Source organism: Hypomesus nipponensis, chromosome 18, assembly GCF_054491055.1.
Source record: "Hypomesus nipponensis isolate SF chromosome 18, ASM5449105v1, whole genome shotgun sequence".
In the NCBI taxonomy this organism is placed as follows: Eukaryota; Metazoa; Chordata; class Actinopteri; order Osmeriformes; family Osmeridae; genus Hypomesus; species Hypomesus nipponensis.
This window is the reverse complement of record NC_140378.1, coordinates 10,659,308-10,676,160: the sequence shown is the minus strand read 5'-3', so window position 1 is coordinate 10,676,160 and position 16,853 is coordinate 10,659,308. Positions and strand designations below refer to the sequence as shown.

The 16,853-nt window shown below is 42.5% G+C and overlaps 2 protein-coding genes across 4 annotated transcripts; one reads left to right on the top strand and one right to left on the bottom strand.

Moving 5' to 3' along the window:
* Positions 1–1,592: 1,592 nt before the first annotated feature.
* mtg2 (mitochondrial ribosome-associated GTPase 2) lies at positions 1,593–9,006 on the top strand. Of its 3 annotated transcripts, none has more exons than XM_084680589.1 (8): positions 1,593–2,187; positions 3,384–3,531; positions 6,853–6,941; positions 7,272–7,395; positions 7,488–7,640; positions 7,861–8,043; positions 8,222–8,346; positions 8,866–9,006. In XM_084680589.1, exons 1-7 carry the CDS (start codon positions 1,951–1,953, stop codon positions 8,338–8,340), a joined length of 1,053 nt encoding a protein of 350 aa, XP_084536715.1. In that variant the 5' UTR covers positions 1,593–1,950; the 3' UTR covers positions 8,341–8,346; positions 8,866–9,006. The 3 variants fall into 3 exon arrangements, with proteins under 3 accessions (XP_084536715.1, XP_084536714.1, XP_084536713.1); XM_084680588.1 differs by having other exon boundaries at positions 7,488–7,652; XM_084680587.1 differs by lacking the exons at positions 6,853–6,941; positions 7,272–7,395; positions 7,488–7,640; ... (1 more) ...; positions 8,222–8,346; positions 8,866–9,006 and adding exons at positions 3,937–4,052; positions 4,140–4,358; positions 4,661–4,799; positions 5,238–5,742.
* On the bottom strand, positions 8,388–15,177 carry LOC146252063 (cadherin-like protein 26). The gene is made up of 15 exons (XM_084680586.1): positions 15,069–15,177; positions 13,918–14,040; positions 13,602–13,751; positions 13,321–13,465; positions 13,038–13,222; positions 12,537–12,668; positions 12,256–12,438; positions 11,828–12,123; positions 11,579–11,721; positions 11,248–11,472; positions 10,822–11,034; positions 10,498–10,619; positions 10,199–10,387; positions 9,974–10,048; positions 8,388–9,845 (listed from the first exon to the last, which is right to left on the bottom strand). Exons 1-15 carry the CDS (start codon positions 15,102–15,104, stop codon positions 9,606–9,608), a joined length of 2,457 nt encoding a protein of 818 aa, XP_084536712.1. The 5' UTR covers positions 15,105–15,177; the 3' UTR covers positions 8,388–9,605.
* Positions 15,178–16,853: the final 1,676 nt, after the last annotated feature.

Genomic DNA, 16,853 nt, shown 5'->3' with positions numbered 1-16,853 from the left:
AAGATGTCAGTCTTGTTGGACCTGTTTTTAGAGCAGGTTATTAGTTTGTTTTAACCAAACTGTGATGTATAGAAATAGAAGTGGCGTTACCGCTCTGTCGTAGTATCCATCTGTCTTGTTGAGGTCATAGGCAACACAGATTCATTCAGACTTAGGAGTGTAAATTATTGACCTTTCACTGATACCACTTTATTTATTTTGATAGCTTTTGTAAAATGTCTCTGCCTGCCTATGTATGGACAACTCTGACACTCAATACAAGTTTAATTTAGTAGTAATGCTTTATTAGTAGATAATGTTTTTACGGTTTGTAATCTTCATAAGCGATGCCAACAAAAATGTTGTTGTCTTTTAAATAATTTTCTATGTACTTTTAACATTTGCTTTATATAATTCTGTTGAATCAAATTTATTTTTTAATATATTTTATAATAGCAGTGTTTTTTTTCCATTAGCTTTCTTCAAGTTGTTTTATTAATAGACAATATATTACAGCCAAAGTAACACAGGGAGGATTAGAATGTGTCCTGCACCTCACCACTTCAATATGTGCAATATGATCCAGTCCAAGTGGGAGATTTGCAGATGTGAATGAAATAACCTCCTATTTCAGGAATAACCACATTAGTCTCCTGCCTCTAATGGTACAGTGCGGGTACCTCTGAGGGTTAAGATGTTGTTTTGGGGTGTTGTAAAAGAGCACATAATCCAAAGTATCATTGGTTTTGTTATGTGTGTTTGACCAGTTTTCTTGTGTTTTTAGGTTTAAAGTACTACTGTATGGTGTAGCTACATGTTTGACAAACTTTTGCCATCTAATATCCTTGTCCTGATCATTGTACTGTCCTCTGTCTATTCATAGATCATGTGTTGAGAGGTAGATCCTTTACAGTAGTGTTACAGAAGATAAAAAACAAGTGTCAGATCAAATGTCCCACTAACACACTCGCCTTATTCTTTCTATAATAATGTACATTACAGACTATTTTGTTTTTGGCTTATTTTAAAATCCTCAAAGGAGAGTTCAAGTCATTAACACGCCACCGTTTGTAATATGGAGGCCTACTGTGACGTCCCTGTAATAGAGTCATAAATGTTGGATGTGCTGAAATTCTACTGAAATCCCAAAGGGGTCAGAAGCTAGTCTTATGTTGCAGTGGGGATCAACAATGGGGAACTTGGCTGTCAAACAGCTCAATGACCATATGCTACTCAACTCTACAGTGACAATCATAGGCTTTTACAAAAATGTACGTAATGAATTCATTTTCTTGTAAACTAGGCTGCAGTTTGTGCTCGGTCTTAATAGTGTTATGTCAATGATACTAGTCTTGTGTGAGTGTTTCTGAGAGAGTGGCTGAATTGTGTGTTGCAGAAAAAGAAGAGAAAGGAGAAGCATTTGGCAAATTTGAATGTTTAAACAAATTTAGTCTGCATTGTGTTTTTTTTTCAAATGTCTTTTGTTACTATTTAATATTTAAATAAATTCAATTTCACCTTGTTTGAACTTCTCGTTTTATTTGAAAACACTAACACAGACTAAATCGACTGACTTTTAACGTTACGTTTGTTCCTCCGTTCTTTCCGTAATCGTCTGCCCAAACATGGCAGCCACCATTGAAGTTGACTGGTAGTAACTAATATCTCTCAAATTTACTTCAAATGTACTCGGGACAAGCCTGCCATCCACCTATTGTGTTACTGCAGTACCTCAAGGAATTTAGTATAATAGCTAAGTTGTTGTCATAATGCAACTGAAATACGTAGTTTACAATTATTGAATAACTACGTATTCGTAGAGAAAGTAGGCCAGCAAACGTTAGCTTAGTTGCGCGGTAGAGCTAGCTACTGTATCTTACAATTTGTCTAACACATACGCACATGACATAGGTTACATATACATTTAACGTTAATTTCCGTCATGATAGACATTCATCTATCAGTACTACAATGATCATCACATTGTCTAGGCTCCGAAGCCAAAGATGTCTTGCTCAAGAGTTGGGACGTATATTTTATCAAGCGTGTGCCCGGAAAGATTTGGAAAGCTGCAGGTTGGTAGGTGTCATAAACGTCCTAGCAACGCCGAGGACACTGATCCGAGTCAGGCATGTCAGCACCTCCTGTGCTCTCTGTGCCAAAGTCAAAGGATTTCAGCAAAAGAAAGATCTTTCTGAAAAGAAACTGGTGAGTAGCTTTCAGCATAGCTTCATGACTTCCCAAATGAGATTCCCTTGTTTGCATTGTTTGCTTCGTTTCAAAGTTTTTGTTTTTTAGTTCCAACTATCGTTGGAATTTACAATATTAGGTTTTCAAATTCACAAACTCAAAATTGGACTACTGCAACTCGCTGCTCGCCCGGTCTCCCAGCATGCGCAACCTGCCTTCTCCAGAGGATTCAGAATGCGGCAGCCCCCCAGGTCTCTGCCTGACCTACCCAGACGCTCCCATGTTACCCTGCTCCTCATCTCCCTCCCCTGGCTTCCCATCAGGCCGTATCAGATTCAAGACCCTGGTACTGACCTTCCGAGCGGTGAACGGGACTGCACCCAACTACATAAATTCTATGCTCCAGCCTTACACCCCCCACCCGCCACCTACGGTCTTCTTCTGACAACCGTCTGGTGGTACCACCGCTCAAGAGCGCCCGGTCCCGACACAAGCTCTTCTTCTGTCTGGCCCCCCAATGGTGGAATAAACTCCTCCTGTCTGGCCCCCCAATGGTGGAATTAACTCCCCACCTCCATCAGAGACACTGACTGTCTCCCCACCTCAAGAAAAGGCTCACGACACACTTGTTCCGGGAGTACAATGGTACTTAGGAATGATTAGCAGGACCCAGTGTTTCCTCCAGGATCACAAGGATTTTATTGAGAGATTTCTTGCTCTTGTTGGTTAGTTGTAACTGACTTAAAACTTTTGTACTTGCGGTGTAATATATTGTTGTTGCTTGCTTTTTTCCACAGGTACACCCTTGCACTTTGAGGTTTATGTTGTTTAATTGTTTAACTGTAACTTGTTCAACTACATACTATTATGGTTTTTCCCTTTGGGATTTATTTAGTTTTCACAATATGTGCTTCATGTTTTGGCTATGTGCTATGTTTTGGGCTATCTCGTTGTTATGATCAGTGACCTATGCACATTTGTAAAGCTCTCTTTTGGAAATCACTTGGATAAAAGCTTCTGCTAAATGCGTAAATGTAAGTTAACTGACTCTCTGCCTTATCTAAGATTCAACATTTTGCTCCTACTAAAGAAAGAAGGAAATAATCAAGGAGTATCATTTTGAAGCTTATAATGGAAGGTGTAACTAATAAAATCAATGGAATAGTTGGCAAGCAAAATAATTTCTTGTTTGGTGCTTCTGTCTTATTATTCAGACTCGCCACTTTGTGGACCACCGCAATGTGAAGCTTATAGCTGGAGCTGGAGGGAAAGGAGCCTGTACCTTCCACAGTGAGCCCCGGAAGGAGTGGGGTGGACCGGATGGGGGAAATGGAGGAGATGGGGGAAACATAATTATTAAAGGTAAGTACTTCCCCTTGCCTGTTCACAGGCAGACAAACCCTGTTCGTCATTTGTCAATGTCGTCACACAACCTATAGCACCTATCACACTACAATACATACTGGAGGGACTGACTTAGTGAGTTTCTGACAGTTGATCTCAAATAGATCCGTTTTTATGACGATTTAGTTGAATGACTGGGGACCATACCAGTTATCTTCGTGAATTAAAGTTCTCGGATACAGTACGTACCGTATCGGCCTTTATCCAAATACTGCGTCCTTTCTACCTACGGAATAGTAGAAAGATCTTCAGAAGCTGCATGAAGGACTGCTGCTTGACAAGGACCCATATATTCGTGTGCGTTCGAGCCCTCTGCTACGGGTGTCCCGACATCTCTGTCATCTGCATATTTGATGTTCCTAGTCGACCGGCAGATCAAATCGTTGGCACAAGTATCCACTGTATACAAGGCAGATGACGGTGAATCGGGAGGCAACAAAAACTGCTATGGACGTAACGCCAGCTCAACCTACATTGCTGTGAGTTAGCTCCCTTGGACTATTGCATTTATACCCTAACAGTGATGTGCCTTGAGACTCAGTTTAACCCAGCCGTCCTGTGTCCAGGTCCCCGTGGGTACGGTGGTGAAGGACCAGGGCAGAACTGTGGCTGACCTCTCCCAGCATGGCCTGGAATATGTGGCTGTGTTTGGAGGTTCAGGGGGCAAGGGGAACCGTTTCTTCCTCTCCAATGAGAACCGCGCCCCCCTGACGGCCACGCCAGGGGAGAGCGGCCAGGAGAGGCTACTCCAGCTGGAGCTGCGCACCATGGCCCACGCTGGACTGGTGAGACTGAGGGAGGAGCTGATGCTTTACTTGGGTCACATTTTCTGCTGCAATGGGAATTTGCCAGATGCATTTTGGGAAATCCAGATTCGGTGTACATTCTATACTAGATGGTTTGTATCTCTGTTGTTTTATAGACATTCTATATTTTTATTTTCTATTCCTTTTTCCCTCTCTTTTATCTTGTCTGCTGCAAAACCGCAATTTCCGCTAGGGGATGAATAAAATACCTACGGCTACTTGTAGTTTCTTGTTGGTGGTAATAAAGAATTACAGGTGTTAACAAGTATGTTCTTCTCTAGGTAGGGTTTCCTAATGCAGGGAAGTCCTCTCTGCTTCGGGCAATCTCCAATGCTAAACCTGCTGTCGCTGCCTACCCTTTCACCACACTCAACCCCCATGTGGGCATCGTCAAGTACAGGGACCATGAACAAGTGGCAGGTAAGGAGGCGTAGGAAGGGTTATTTTTGTTGTAGCCTTAAATGCCCACTTGGTTATCCATTACAGTAGAATCTGTGTTCATTCCACATGTTTGAGCTGGTTTGTCCTTAAAGGCCACCACAAAGTCACTCTGAATATGCATTCAAGTGTCATTTACAGCCACCTAGGCATTTTGGAATCTATGAGCACAGCAGTACAGCAGGTGGCACCAAATTGCAAAAAAAATCTCTTAATAGTATTATATGATGTAAGTAGTGAAGAATCTATCTTAGAGATTTGGATGTGGCAAACTAAATCCTACAATAGTGTCGCAAACCACAAAAATATTCCTTCTGTGGATGTGCAGCTCCATCCTTTCCACAGCCTGCTGAAACTAGAAGCAACTTTAACAGAACCAGTGTCTGAAGAGATGTCCTGTCTTTCTTTCCCTGTGTCTAGTGGCTGACATCCCAGGGATCATCCATGGGGCCCATCTGAACAGAGGTCTAGGCATCTCCTTCCTGAGACATATAGAGCGCTGTCGCTTCTTGCTCTTTGTCCTGGACCTTGCCTCTCCAGAACCCTGGACCCAGCTACACCAGCTGCGCTATGAGCTGAATCAGTATGAGCCTGGTCTGTCTAATCGGCCCCACGCCATTGTGGCCAACAAAATGGACCTGCCAGGGGCCCGGTGCAACCTGGAGGCCCTCAGGAGCCACGTGACCCAGAGGGTCATCCCAGTATCGGCCCTCACAGGACAGAACACAGAGGAGCTGATCCTCCACCTGAGAGAGCTGTATGATGGTTACCTCCAGGGAGAGAGCAGTGGAGAGGACAGACCCGTCATCCAACTCTGCACCTGAAACATGTAGTCTATTTAAATTGTTAGGCAAAATATGTATTTACTCTATATGACTGTAACAAAGGATTTGTATTTATGATGCAATAAATAATTTTGAATGCACTTTTTTTGTTCTAATTGGGTCTTCATTTTTTTATGCGCTGTGGGCTAGTCATTAATGATGACATCAGACAATTATTGTGATGTCATTGTGATTAAAAACGAAAACAATATATATATATATATATATATAATGTATATGTATTGGTAAGTACATATTCATTTGTAAAGGAAAAATTTGGAATGAGAAAGTGAATGATGTATGTTGTTTTGAAGCTACAACCTAAACAGCCAGCTTCTGTGTAGTTGAGGTTGTCTGAACTGAGCAGTGACCCTGGATGTTTACTGCGGCTTGCTTCTGACTGGATGCTCAGAGGCCAATCAGAGGAGTCTGTGGGTCAGATGTGGCAGGAGGGAGGCCTCGCTGACTGCTCGCTGAGTGCTCACTCCATAGTGATGGATAGATCATGTGTCCAATGCAGACTCTAAAACCCTACAAGGAGCCAGAGATGGATAACTTACCAGCCAATCACAGAATGGAAATTAATGAATGTAAAGGAATGAGTTGGGCCAATAAGAAGTGGGGTGAAACAGTACACTCAGTGCCTCTGGAGAATAGAGCTTTGTATATACTAGAATAATCTAACGTTGCAGGGCACATGAGAGTTAGACCCTTATATGCCCTGGGAAAGGATGGCCTCATTCACAAATCAAACATAGAGAAGTAAAGAATAGAGTTGGTCGAGAGAAAAAAGATACTGGGAGAGAGAGCTGCTGAGATGTACAAGCTAAGCTTTCAACCGTAGGACAAAAGGGGGGATGGTAATGGCTTGTGATATTTCAAAGTGATGCCCTGAACAGTGGCACTGCAGCCTGAAAGGCAGAGTGACATTGCTGCTGCAACCTGGCCTTTGCTTTTAAGCCTGTCCTGTGTCCCCTACCCTGGGGGCGGGCTTAGTGTGCAGGCTGACACTGTCACACTGTTTCTGTTCTGTTGAGGTGAGTTGGGGTGCTTGCACCCTAAGCACCTGACAGGCGGTCATTTATAGATTGTATTTCTAAATATGGATAGCTAGTGCATGTATATGGTTTACATGAAACAGTTCTGTATGTTCATTAACCATGCACTAATATCTCTGGTGGTGTTTTTTTATATTTACTTTCTCCCCACAGGCCAGCATGTTAGAGGAATGGATCCTGAAAGTGAAAAGTGGGCCAACATTTTATGGGACTACCTTCAAATGCACCAGCCCCTGGAAAAGGCAAGGATTGGTACCAGCCTAAACACCAACAATTTCTCTATTACTTGTGATGTCATTATTGTCTACATTACATACTACTACATACATAATTGTGTCTTTTATCTCCAGGTCATCATGAATCTGAACCTTCATTAGGAATTTTGTCATAGTGAATACATCCATATATGTCTATGAATACATCTCCCCAGATTGCATACTTGCATCTATTCTATCAGTGATGTTATAGCACAATAATTATTCTGTTATCTATTCTATGTCATAGCACAATAATTATTCTGTTATCTATTCTATGTCATAGCACAATAATTATTCTTTTATCTTTTCTATCAGAGTGATGTCATAATAGGCTTGGGTTGTCATGACCTGCGTGTTGCAGAGAGGTCAGCCGCTCTCTTCCTTGATGGATGGGCCCCTTACCTACTCTTTACTGGTTACCTAGGCAACCAGACTGCAGGTCATTGAGGGCACATAACTTGTTATGTTAATCTTTGTTTATCTCAGCTGTACAGCATCTGCTACTGTGTGTAAATGAGTGTTGTTTGGCAGGTGTGTGGACATGTCCAGAGGCTGAAGTGTTCCTGGATGTGGCTGTAAGGATGGGGGTTCCCAGGGACCAAATCCTGCTGGAGACAGAGGCCACCAACACTGGAGAAAACATCCGCTTGTCCTACAGGGTCCTCAGGGACAACCACATCCCAGGTCAGCTCCAAGGTGTCTCATCACATTACTTGTTGTTGCTGTTGCATTAGTCTGCAGCTAGGGGGCATCCGAACACCCTATACTATTTCAGAAACTGTATGTTTTTATGCTTTGTATATACAGCCTATTTTCACCATATCAAATCATCTTTATGATACTACATGGTACATTTTTAAGATTATTAAAATTATATTAAACTGCCACTATGTTCGTCTCTCAGCCAGCAGGGTGATCCTGGTCCAGCAGCCCTTCATGGAGCGAAGAGTCCTTGCCACTTTCCTGCACCAGTGGCCTGAACAGGGTCAACAGACACACGCTATTGTCACCTCCCCTCAGATGGGCCTGTCTGAGTACCCCCACCCCACCGTGGGCACAGCGTCTGACCTCATCACCTACATGCTAGGTAGTGCGGTACTCCATCTTCTCTGCTGTGCAGGACTTCATGACTAGGCTGTAAAACCAAGACCATATCAAACTATTTAAAAGCAGCAGATTTGTGCACGAGACCTACATATGGATCATCATTCCTGAGAGTGGTCCAACAGTACCACCCTGAATGTGTTGCTGTGGCTGCTCTACAGGTGCTCTGGAGAGAATACGTGACTACCCTCAGAAAGGCTTCCAGGTGGAGCAGGTGGTCACACCCTGCGCTCTCTCTGCCTATCACTGGTTCTTGCAGGCTGGCTACAACCCCAAGTAACCCCAAGTAAAACAACAGAGATAGAAACCAGACACCAACCATATCTGTCTCAACTTGGTCAACACATTTGTAATGGCATATTTTTGTTAGTGGGCGGACAGTGATTGATTAATATAAAAGAAGGTACATTGCAAAAACAATACCATTGTAATATTTCTTATTTTGTGTTTTGTCTTTAAAGTTATTACATTTAATACTGAATCCATAAACACATGAGGAACTGTCACAATCCAACGCTCCTTTTCCCCTGAATACTGACGGCTTCAAATCTGGACCCCAAATCCCCCCTGTTTACCGTCTAGTTGGTTTGTTCCATTCTGTTTCTGTTGTGCACCCCCACTCCTTGGATTGAGTTACCCACTTATCCCTACACACCTGTGTCTGGTTACCCATTAAGCTGGTCTGTATATATACCCCTGATTCCCTTGTGTTCCTTGCAAAGTCTTGTGTTAGCTTACTGTCACATTCTGAGCGTTTATCTTATTTGCTGTTTGGCCTCTTGTTGACAACCCTTGTTTGTTCCAGACCTCGTTCCCTCCTGCCTGATCCTTGTCGGTACCTTCGCTTCTCTACCTGCTTCTGGATTTTGACCTCCTGCCTGAATACTGGATACGACTAGCCTACTCCCTCTTGTACCGTTGCTAAATAAATCTGCGCTCTGCGCTTGGGTCTACTCCTGTCTCCTGTGATGCGTTACAGGAACATTCATGCATTCATACCCTGCATATTCAATTCTTTCATTTGAGCTTTCCATAAAAGACGAGCAAAATATTCTACTGTAACAAAGTTTAAACTGCCTTTTGATCTGCCTATTATTACATTTAATACTGTACCCATAAACACAGAAGGAACATGTATGTCTGCATTAACACTTTGCAAAGCCCCCTTAGCACCCTGCATATTCAATTCTTTCATTTGAGCTTTACATAAACCTCAAGCAAAATGGTGTACTGTAACAAAGTTTAAACTGCCTTAAGAAAACACTCCATCCTTAATAGTAAACAACTTTTTCACAAATAATTTCTATTACATAATTCCTGTGCATAAATCTTTGGTTTGTGGTATCGGTCACCTGCCAAATGCCACAAAACAATAAGGACCACCACAATAGTAGTCACTCACTCAGTAGTCACTTAATCTCTATCCATTTTATCCAGCACCTGCATTTACCTATTTGAAAGTCATCAGTTTTACTGATTAATATTTATGTTGAACATAAAGCTCATTAACATCCAGTACAGTTTCTAGCGTACAACACAAGCTGGCTAAGATGCTTCCAAAGAGGAGGAGAGGGCAGTCCAGGATGAGTTGAGATTAGCCGTGCAAAGAGAGGCCAGGGTGTTGAACCTGGGCCCTAGGTGTAGCAGCATGTCTGTGTTGAAGGGGCTCTCAGGGATGGAGATGGAATCCAGCTGGGAGCTGGTCTCTGGGTCCCCCTCTTCTGCATAGGGGTGGGGGGAATAGTCACTGAGCTCATTCTCTTGCATCTGGAGTCTATACGTCCTCTGTAGTGAGGGAGAAGAGGTTTGGGGAGGTAAAGTGCAGAAGATCGTTTTTAGCGTACATATTGGAGGAAATAGTCCCCCCATTTTTATGTTTAACTGATTAGCACTAAGTACGTAAGTTTACCTACCTTGTGGAGTAGAGGGAGCAGAGCATCATATGTGGCCAGATAAGAATCCTCAGACCAATATTGACTTCTTACACTCTTGTGGGGAAACAAAGTGTCAGTAATACGCAAAGCTCTTAATACGTACAGTACATACAGTACATAACTGGACCAGTGGTCTGTTTTGTTGAATGTAACAGGTAGAATAAGAAGTGAATAGGACAACCCTAAATAAAGGTAGATACTAACTTTGTTCAATGTAGTTGACTGTACCCAGTGGAAGGAGCCTTGTTGTCTTCCTAGACCTGGTCGGTACACTGAAGCCCTAAGCAGATTTGAGCTCTGAGACCCCAGCTCAGCTCCCGCTGCCGTACGTGTTTTACAATTGTTGTGAGTCACTGCTGTTATTGCAGGGATTTGCAGAGGAAGGAGGGGTACCTAGCAACACAATTTTCAATATCCCTTAATGCTGCGTGTCTTGGAGAACATGTCATTCTATCTGGGCCTATCACATTTAGCACTGGGTGATGGTCAGAGCATGGCCTTACCACACAGTCACTTCCTGGTGTTTCAATGTATGATTTCATTATGTTGCCTGAGCTTTCTTCTAGTAGGATGGGCCTCATCTCACCCTCACAGGACAGCATGAGGGCAAGCAGCAGGACAAATACTGGGGAGAACAACAAAGAGCAGTAAAGCAGGAGTGATACAATATCTCTTTCCTGTATTACTGTAACACCGGTGGTACAGTAGATAAATGATCTGCGTGTAGGTTCTCTATGTAGCAGGTCAGCCTGTCAAGTGTCAGTCATTCAGGGAATGGCTCAATGTAAAGACCAGACCACAACCAGTTTGTTGTGTCTGCTACCTACCCAGCAGCAGGAGGGCCAAGAGTATCCCGATGGCTGTTCCACCGCCCAGCTGTGTGGACCTGTGGACGTTACATTGTTGTATTTGGGAGCACTCACACACCGTGACTGACAGGTTGTGGACAGCTTGCTGTCCCTGGAGATCAAAGACCCTTAGCTTCAGTTCATGATACCCAGCATGCACTGTGGTCTCCTTCACTAGGCTCACCGTGTAGCCTGCACAGGAGGAAGGAGGGAGAGAGGAAGAGAGAAAGAGAGATCGCCAAAGACAAAGAGAGAGGATGAGAGGACAAATTACGAAGGAGGACCTCTATAGAGCTCCTATAAGACCTCCATGAGTACCATAGCAGGGCAGTTAATAGCATGTTGTCTGTACTGATGTGAATGAGACATATGTAGTTAGTAGGAGGTTTCAGAGGAGGTCCTCACCATTGTTGGGTTCGAGCTTCCACTTGTCCTGGACATCCCCCTCAAGCTGGAAGTGGAAGGGCCCACTGTAGGGGTCTCCATCCAGATCCAAGGCAGTGATGTTGGTAACAGAGGCCTGGTCTGACAGACACATGTCCATGCTCGTCCTCTCCAGAAAAGGGGTATTATCATTCTGGTCATTTAGGTGGATGTTGAGGGTTCCAGTTCCAGTCATGGGTGGCTTACCTGTCAATCACAACACCTCAATCTCAGATGATATGTTGCATTTTATAGTCTTACTGGATGTATCAAACTAGTTATGTTAAAATATATTGTTTTGTCTGTTACTTGCCTGAGTCAACAGCATAGAGAGTCACTTTGTAGTGACCATTGATGACGTTGGGGGCCTCTCTGTCTAATATCTTGGCTGTGGTTATGGTTCCAGACTTTGAATCCACTTTGACCCACTCATTTAGATCCTCTCCCTTCATGTACCTATGATACATACAATACATACTGTATGTGGGGCTTTCACAGCATTGTTTTCAGGGAGTTTGGCCCATCACAGCGCATGATAACAGTAAATAAGAAAGAGCCTCACAGCAAGGTGTTGTCGTAGCTGTGGTCCAGGTCTTTGGCTGTGAACACCTCCAGACTCAATCCTACCGGCATGTTCTCATCCACCGTAATGTTTTTGACATCAGGAGTGAAGAAAGGAGGCTCATTTACATCCTCCACGGTCACCACCACCTGGCGGATGGCTGGGACATCTCCAGTGGTAACCACATCCCATAAACCTTTGACAGGACGACTTTTGACATGGCAAGTGTGGTAGGGCACCATGTTTGTCACACTGACAGAGAGGTTCCGCAGAGATCCCTTCTCATAGTCCAGGGCCTGTCAGAGTAGGGAATAAAGCGTTATTGAATTAAGATTTATACAGAAGTACTTTAATGTGATTTGCATTGATGTGTTTCTACTAAAAAATTGGGTACCACAGTCATATCTAGCTCAAAATAAGGAACAAACCTTATCAACCAACAGGACTCCTTCATTGCTCTGTGGGTCAGTGGTGATTCTGAAGTGGTTGCCTGTGTCTCCATGGATGGTGTACACCGCCCTCCATGCATCTGTACCTGGAGTGTCCTGGTCTGAAACTTGCAGTCGTAAAACTGGTACCTTCTCATCCCCCTCCTTCACTCTTCCTGAGCCCTTGAAAACCATGGCCAATACAGAAGCTCTGTTTGTCACAGAGAAAGGCCATGCACATTTCAACAACAAGAGCAGGAGAAGGGGACAGGAGAGCTCACTGTTTGTCCTGTGAAGACAGGCAGGTGGTTGTTTCCATCCTCTATGTTTATAATGATGGTGGAGGTGCTGGAGAGCTGAACCTTCTCTCCACGGTCCTTGGCCTCCACCAGGATGGTGTATTTTTGTGCTCTCTATGGGGGAAGACAGTTATCAGTCAAGGTATAACACAAACCTATTCTTAATATTTACGTTTCCATGTGTAACTGAGTTGGTTGAAGTCACTCATCAGGATAAACATTGCTTACGCCATCAAAGACCTAGCTTTTGGTGGCGTAGCTCGTTAACATATGTTTTTTATCCCTTTGTGGCCAAGATCGAGAAGAAGTAAGCTATACTGACCGGTCCTACCCCGGTGACTACACCTGTGAAAACACCTACGAAAACACCTGCGACCACACCTGTGACACTTTGAAACATACGACAAACATTCTCACATTGCTGTTTTGTGTAAATGAGTGGGATTAAGACTAGATGTTGACTAAATTAGAGTGCCCTCTCACCTCATGGTCAAGACATCCTTTAAACATGATTGTTCCAACTCGATTGTTCCCTGGGCCACTCTGCTCGATGTAGAACTCCAGGTCAATTGGCAGTGGGCTGACAGAAACAATCCTGAGGTCAAGTGTGCCATTGTTGGTCATGTATTTATCCTTATCTGATGCTAGCACCCCAGTTAGAAATGTATCTGGTGAGAAGAGGGGGCAAAAGAGGTGTAAATACAGATTTATTTTGAAAAAGTGTTACCCTAAATGTGTGTGTCTTGCTGAGAGTGATGTCTTGTACTCTGTGATGCGGACTCCTTTAGGTTGACAGTATAGGTTTCCTTTTCAAATCTAGGAGCATTGTCATTGATGTCCATCACTTCCACCTCCACCCCTAGTCTGGTGTCCACAACATTGTTTTGTAAGTTTTTGGCCTCAAACTTGACCTGGAATTAAAGAGATGAAGAAGAATAAAGATAAATTAATTTAATAAATTGCCATTTATTAAACATAATCCACATAAATACTACCCATTGTCAATACCACACTTTACTTCTGACATTAATTAAGAATTCCTCTCACCATCAGTTTTTGATGCTTCTCGTAGTCAATCTTCTTATGAACCCAAATTTCACCTGTGTGTACGTCAATGGTCAAGGTTCCTTTTGGCTCCTCTGTTACTCCCTGACCTTGTAGATTGAAACCAATCGAGATATTTTTCTCAACCTCGATCTGAAAGAACACAAATGATCTTTAAGTTTTGTTTTGTCTGTGTTGTTTGTTTGCGTGTTAGTGTGTGTCTGAGGATGTGGACGTCTCTGTGTGTGTACTGTTCTGTACTTGAGTCTAAATGTGCAGGTCACACATCAGTCACTCAGTCAGTTTCGTCTGTACTCACTTTGCCCAGCAAATAAGGGAAAGGACCAGGATACTCCTCTGTGATCTGAAACGAATCTATGATCCAGTGTCTCTTCTTCCGGACCAGAGAGAGGGGAGGGGACGCACTGAGGATTCCCACACACTACACAACACAGCAGAGAAACAGATGTGTCAAGATCAACGTCTCCAACTGTCTTCTCTCCCTCATAGCAATGCAGGGGCCCTTCCAGAATAACCCCTGATATGAGAGAGGCCACTATTGTTAATTGACCAGATGTCCGGGAATGAACGTAACTTAGAGCAACTCTCGGAGAACCATGGAATAAACACTGATATCAGAATCACAATCAGAATCAACTTTATTGCCAAGTATGCCTACACATACAAAGAGTTTGTCTTGGTGACAGCTGCTTCCAGTACACAGACATAGATATGAATATAAATACATAGATAATAAAAAATACATCGATAAAAAAAATCTAAATAATGTGCACACACATACACACAAACCTACATACACACATACATGATGCAAATCTGGTTCCTGTTATGTACAAAAATACAAATTTGCTGTGACATGAAATCCTGATGACACTGTAGTTGTTTTAATGTGGAACAAAGAAAGTATTTGTTGGTTAACATTGGTCTATGCTGTCATCCATCACTCCCACCTGACAGAACATTGCAATGCCTGCATTAAGTCCGGAGGTAAACTTTGTCACTGATTGTTACAACTACTTTGACCAACACGGAGGGAATGGTGGTGCGGGGAAAATGAACCAACAATCGTGTACCAAAAAGTGATGTTCATTACACGGTTGTCACAGGGGAATAACAATGGAACGATGAACAGGGCCAAAGAAAAAGCAAATAACAAAAAAGTGTCCTATCTACTAAACAAATAAACGTCCCTAGACTAAACATACAGTGGCAACTGTTCCTTACATAGTGTGTTATTAGAGGTTCGCTAGTGATGGAGTGTAAGCCCATGGGCAGCTTACCCATTCCAACCTGGTCAATACTGGTTTATTGAATAAATAAAATGAGACTTACCAGCATGAAATACAGAGTTTCATGAGATATAAGTAAAGGGGGTGTTGAATGAAAGGATTGTCAAGAAGACAGATCCACTGATAGTGTCGCTTTGGATGCTGCTGATCAGGTCCTTACCAGAGAGGTGAACAAGCCGATGGTTATGGTATTCATTTTGTATCCAGATAAGTGAGAATAATTGAGTCCACAGCATCCGTTACTTTGACCCAAGATATATCTGAATCACCCACTACTGAGCCACTAGTGAACAAGCATCCAGGGGCAGGCTTTTAAAATACTGTGTGGGCGGGTTCAATGCCATAAACACCACACATTTCACTGGAAGCTCAGGGTAGGTCTTTAGATTGTGCCAACATTGCTTACTCATTCATCTTATAACATCTGAAACTAGCATTAATATCCATTTTGGTAATAAAAAATGCAGAGTAACATTAGTGTGCAATGATTCAAATGGTTTTGTGGGGGAGGGGTGGTGTACATTAAGATCATGCAGTCCTAACACTGGTAAATGATATAGTGTTGCAAATTGACCATGGGGAAAGAAATGCTGGGCTATTACACACATGGCAGATAGCATAGATTATTATATTCATGCCTCGAAAGCCATTTCATTAAGGGGTGTTTACATTTGGTAAATAATTAAGTCTGAGCTGAAAGCTCATAGCAGTTAACTTGTTAAAAGTTCACCCATCATGTTTAACCCTTGTGTTCTCTTCGGGTCATTCTGACCCATCAGTCATTGTGACCCACCGTCGTTTGCGACAACTTTATCGCATACAAAAACAAAGTGAAGCATTTTCTTTTAATCGTTGGGCTGTCTCAGACCCCCCACATTGCGAAGGTTAAAAGAAAATTATTTTTATTTGCTTTTGTATTGGGTAAAATTGGGTAAACACAACAATGGTTCGTTATGAACCTTTTGGTCATGTGACCCAAAGGCAGCACAAAGGGGAATTCCAATGAATTATAATGACAAGAACAAACTGGTTTTTCCACCTGGTAGTGCGTAGGCAGTCCAACTTTAGTCTTCCATTCCTACACTTCACCCCCCATTCTTGTCTGAACTTCACCCCCCACCCCTGCCTAGACTACAACCCCCACCCTTGCCTGCACCTCACCTCCACCCCTGCCTGGACTACACCCCCCACCCATGAATAACTGGTTTTGCTACTACTGTAGTAGCAACACACCATACCAGTCATGAAAGGTTCAGTTTACAGTCAGCAAAGTGTATAATCATCTTCCTGTGTTTCTCTCTGTGAGTCCAAAGACTTGCATTATACATTTCAAATATTTGTTACAAACTCATTACATCTCTGGTAAATAATATTTTGACAAACAAATTATAATATGTCAGTATCTTTATAATGTGTTAACCTATGAAGTTTTTGTGAATGAGATGATACCATGTTTGTTTTTCTCCAACTTCCTTGTCTACCCTGATTGATGTCAAATGATTCTAGAGAGCTTAGTTTTGAAATTATTCATTTTATTAATTCATCCTTTTTGAATCAACATAATAGGATGCTCCACATTACAAAAGTGGAAAAAGCAATTGCATCTGTAGGCCTATACAAATATCTGTTGTATAAAAAAAGCTTCAGGTTCATGAGTCAGAACAGTACATTGCAAAACTGACTATCAGATTCCTCTTTACAAGCACCTCACGTTGTAGCATATCTGTAAAACATGTCCAAACATTCTCAATTTGATTATTCATTTTCTGTAAAGAGCTCACATTATGTTGAACCAAAGGATACTCAACCTCTAACTCAATAAATAATAAGAATAGGGATACAACATACTCGGTTTGAGAAGTCTTCTGGAGTATAAAAAGGACACACTGAAAGATCTGATATAACATGCTGTTTAAGTTTTCCAGAGATAGGTGTCATAAAATGA

What these genes read in the sequence shown, in the direction of transcription:
- mtg2 (XM_084680587.1), top strand. Translation starts at nt 1,951, where the DNA reads ATGATCATCACATTGTCTAGGCTCCGAAGCCAAAGATGTCTTGCTCAA. An exon ending in CCAGCTCAACCTACATTGCT is followed by an intron (nt 4,053 to 4,139) that starts GTGAGTTAGCTC and finishes TCCTGTGTCCAG; the next exon opens with GTCCCCGTGGGTACGGTGGT. An exon ending in CCATGGCCCACGCTGGACTG is followed by an intron (nt 4,359 to 4,660) that starts GTGAGACTGAGG and finishes GTTCTTCTCTAG; the next exon opens with GTAGGGTTTCCTAATGCAGG.
- LOC146252063 (XM_084680586.1), bottom strand. Translation starts at nt 15,104, where the DNA reads ATGAATACCATAACCATCGGCTTGTTCACCTCTCTG. An exon ending in AAAGGAGTCCGCATCACAGA is followed by an intron (nt 13,223 to 13,320) that starts GTACAAGACATC and finishes TCTTCTCACCAG; the next exon opens with ATACATTTCTAACTGGGGTG. An exon ending in TGCTCCCTCTACTCCACAAG is followed by an intron (nt 9,846 to 9,973) that starts GTAGGTAAACTT and finishes CCCTCACTACAG; the next exon opens with AGGACGTATAGACTCCAGAT.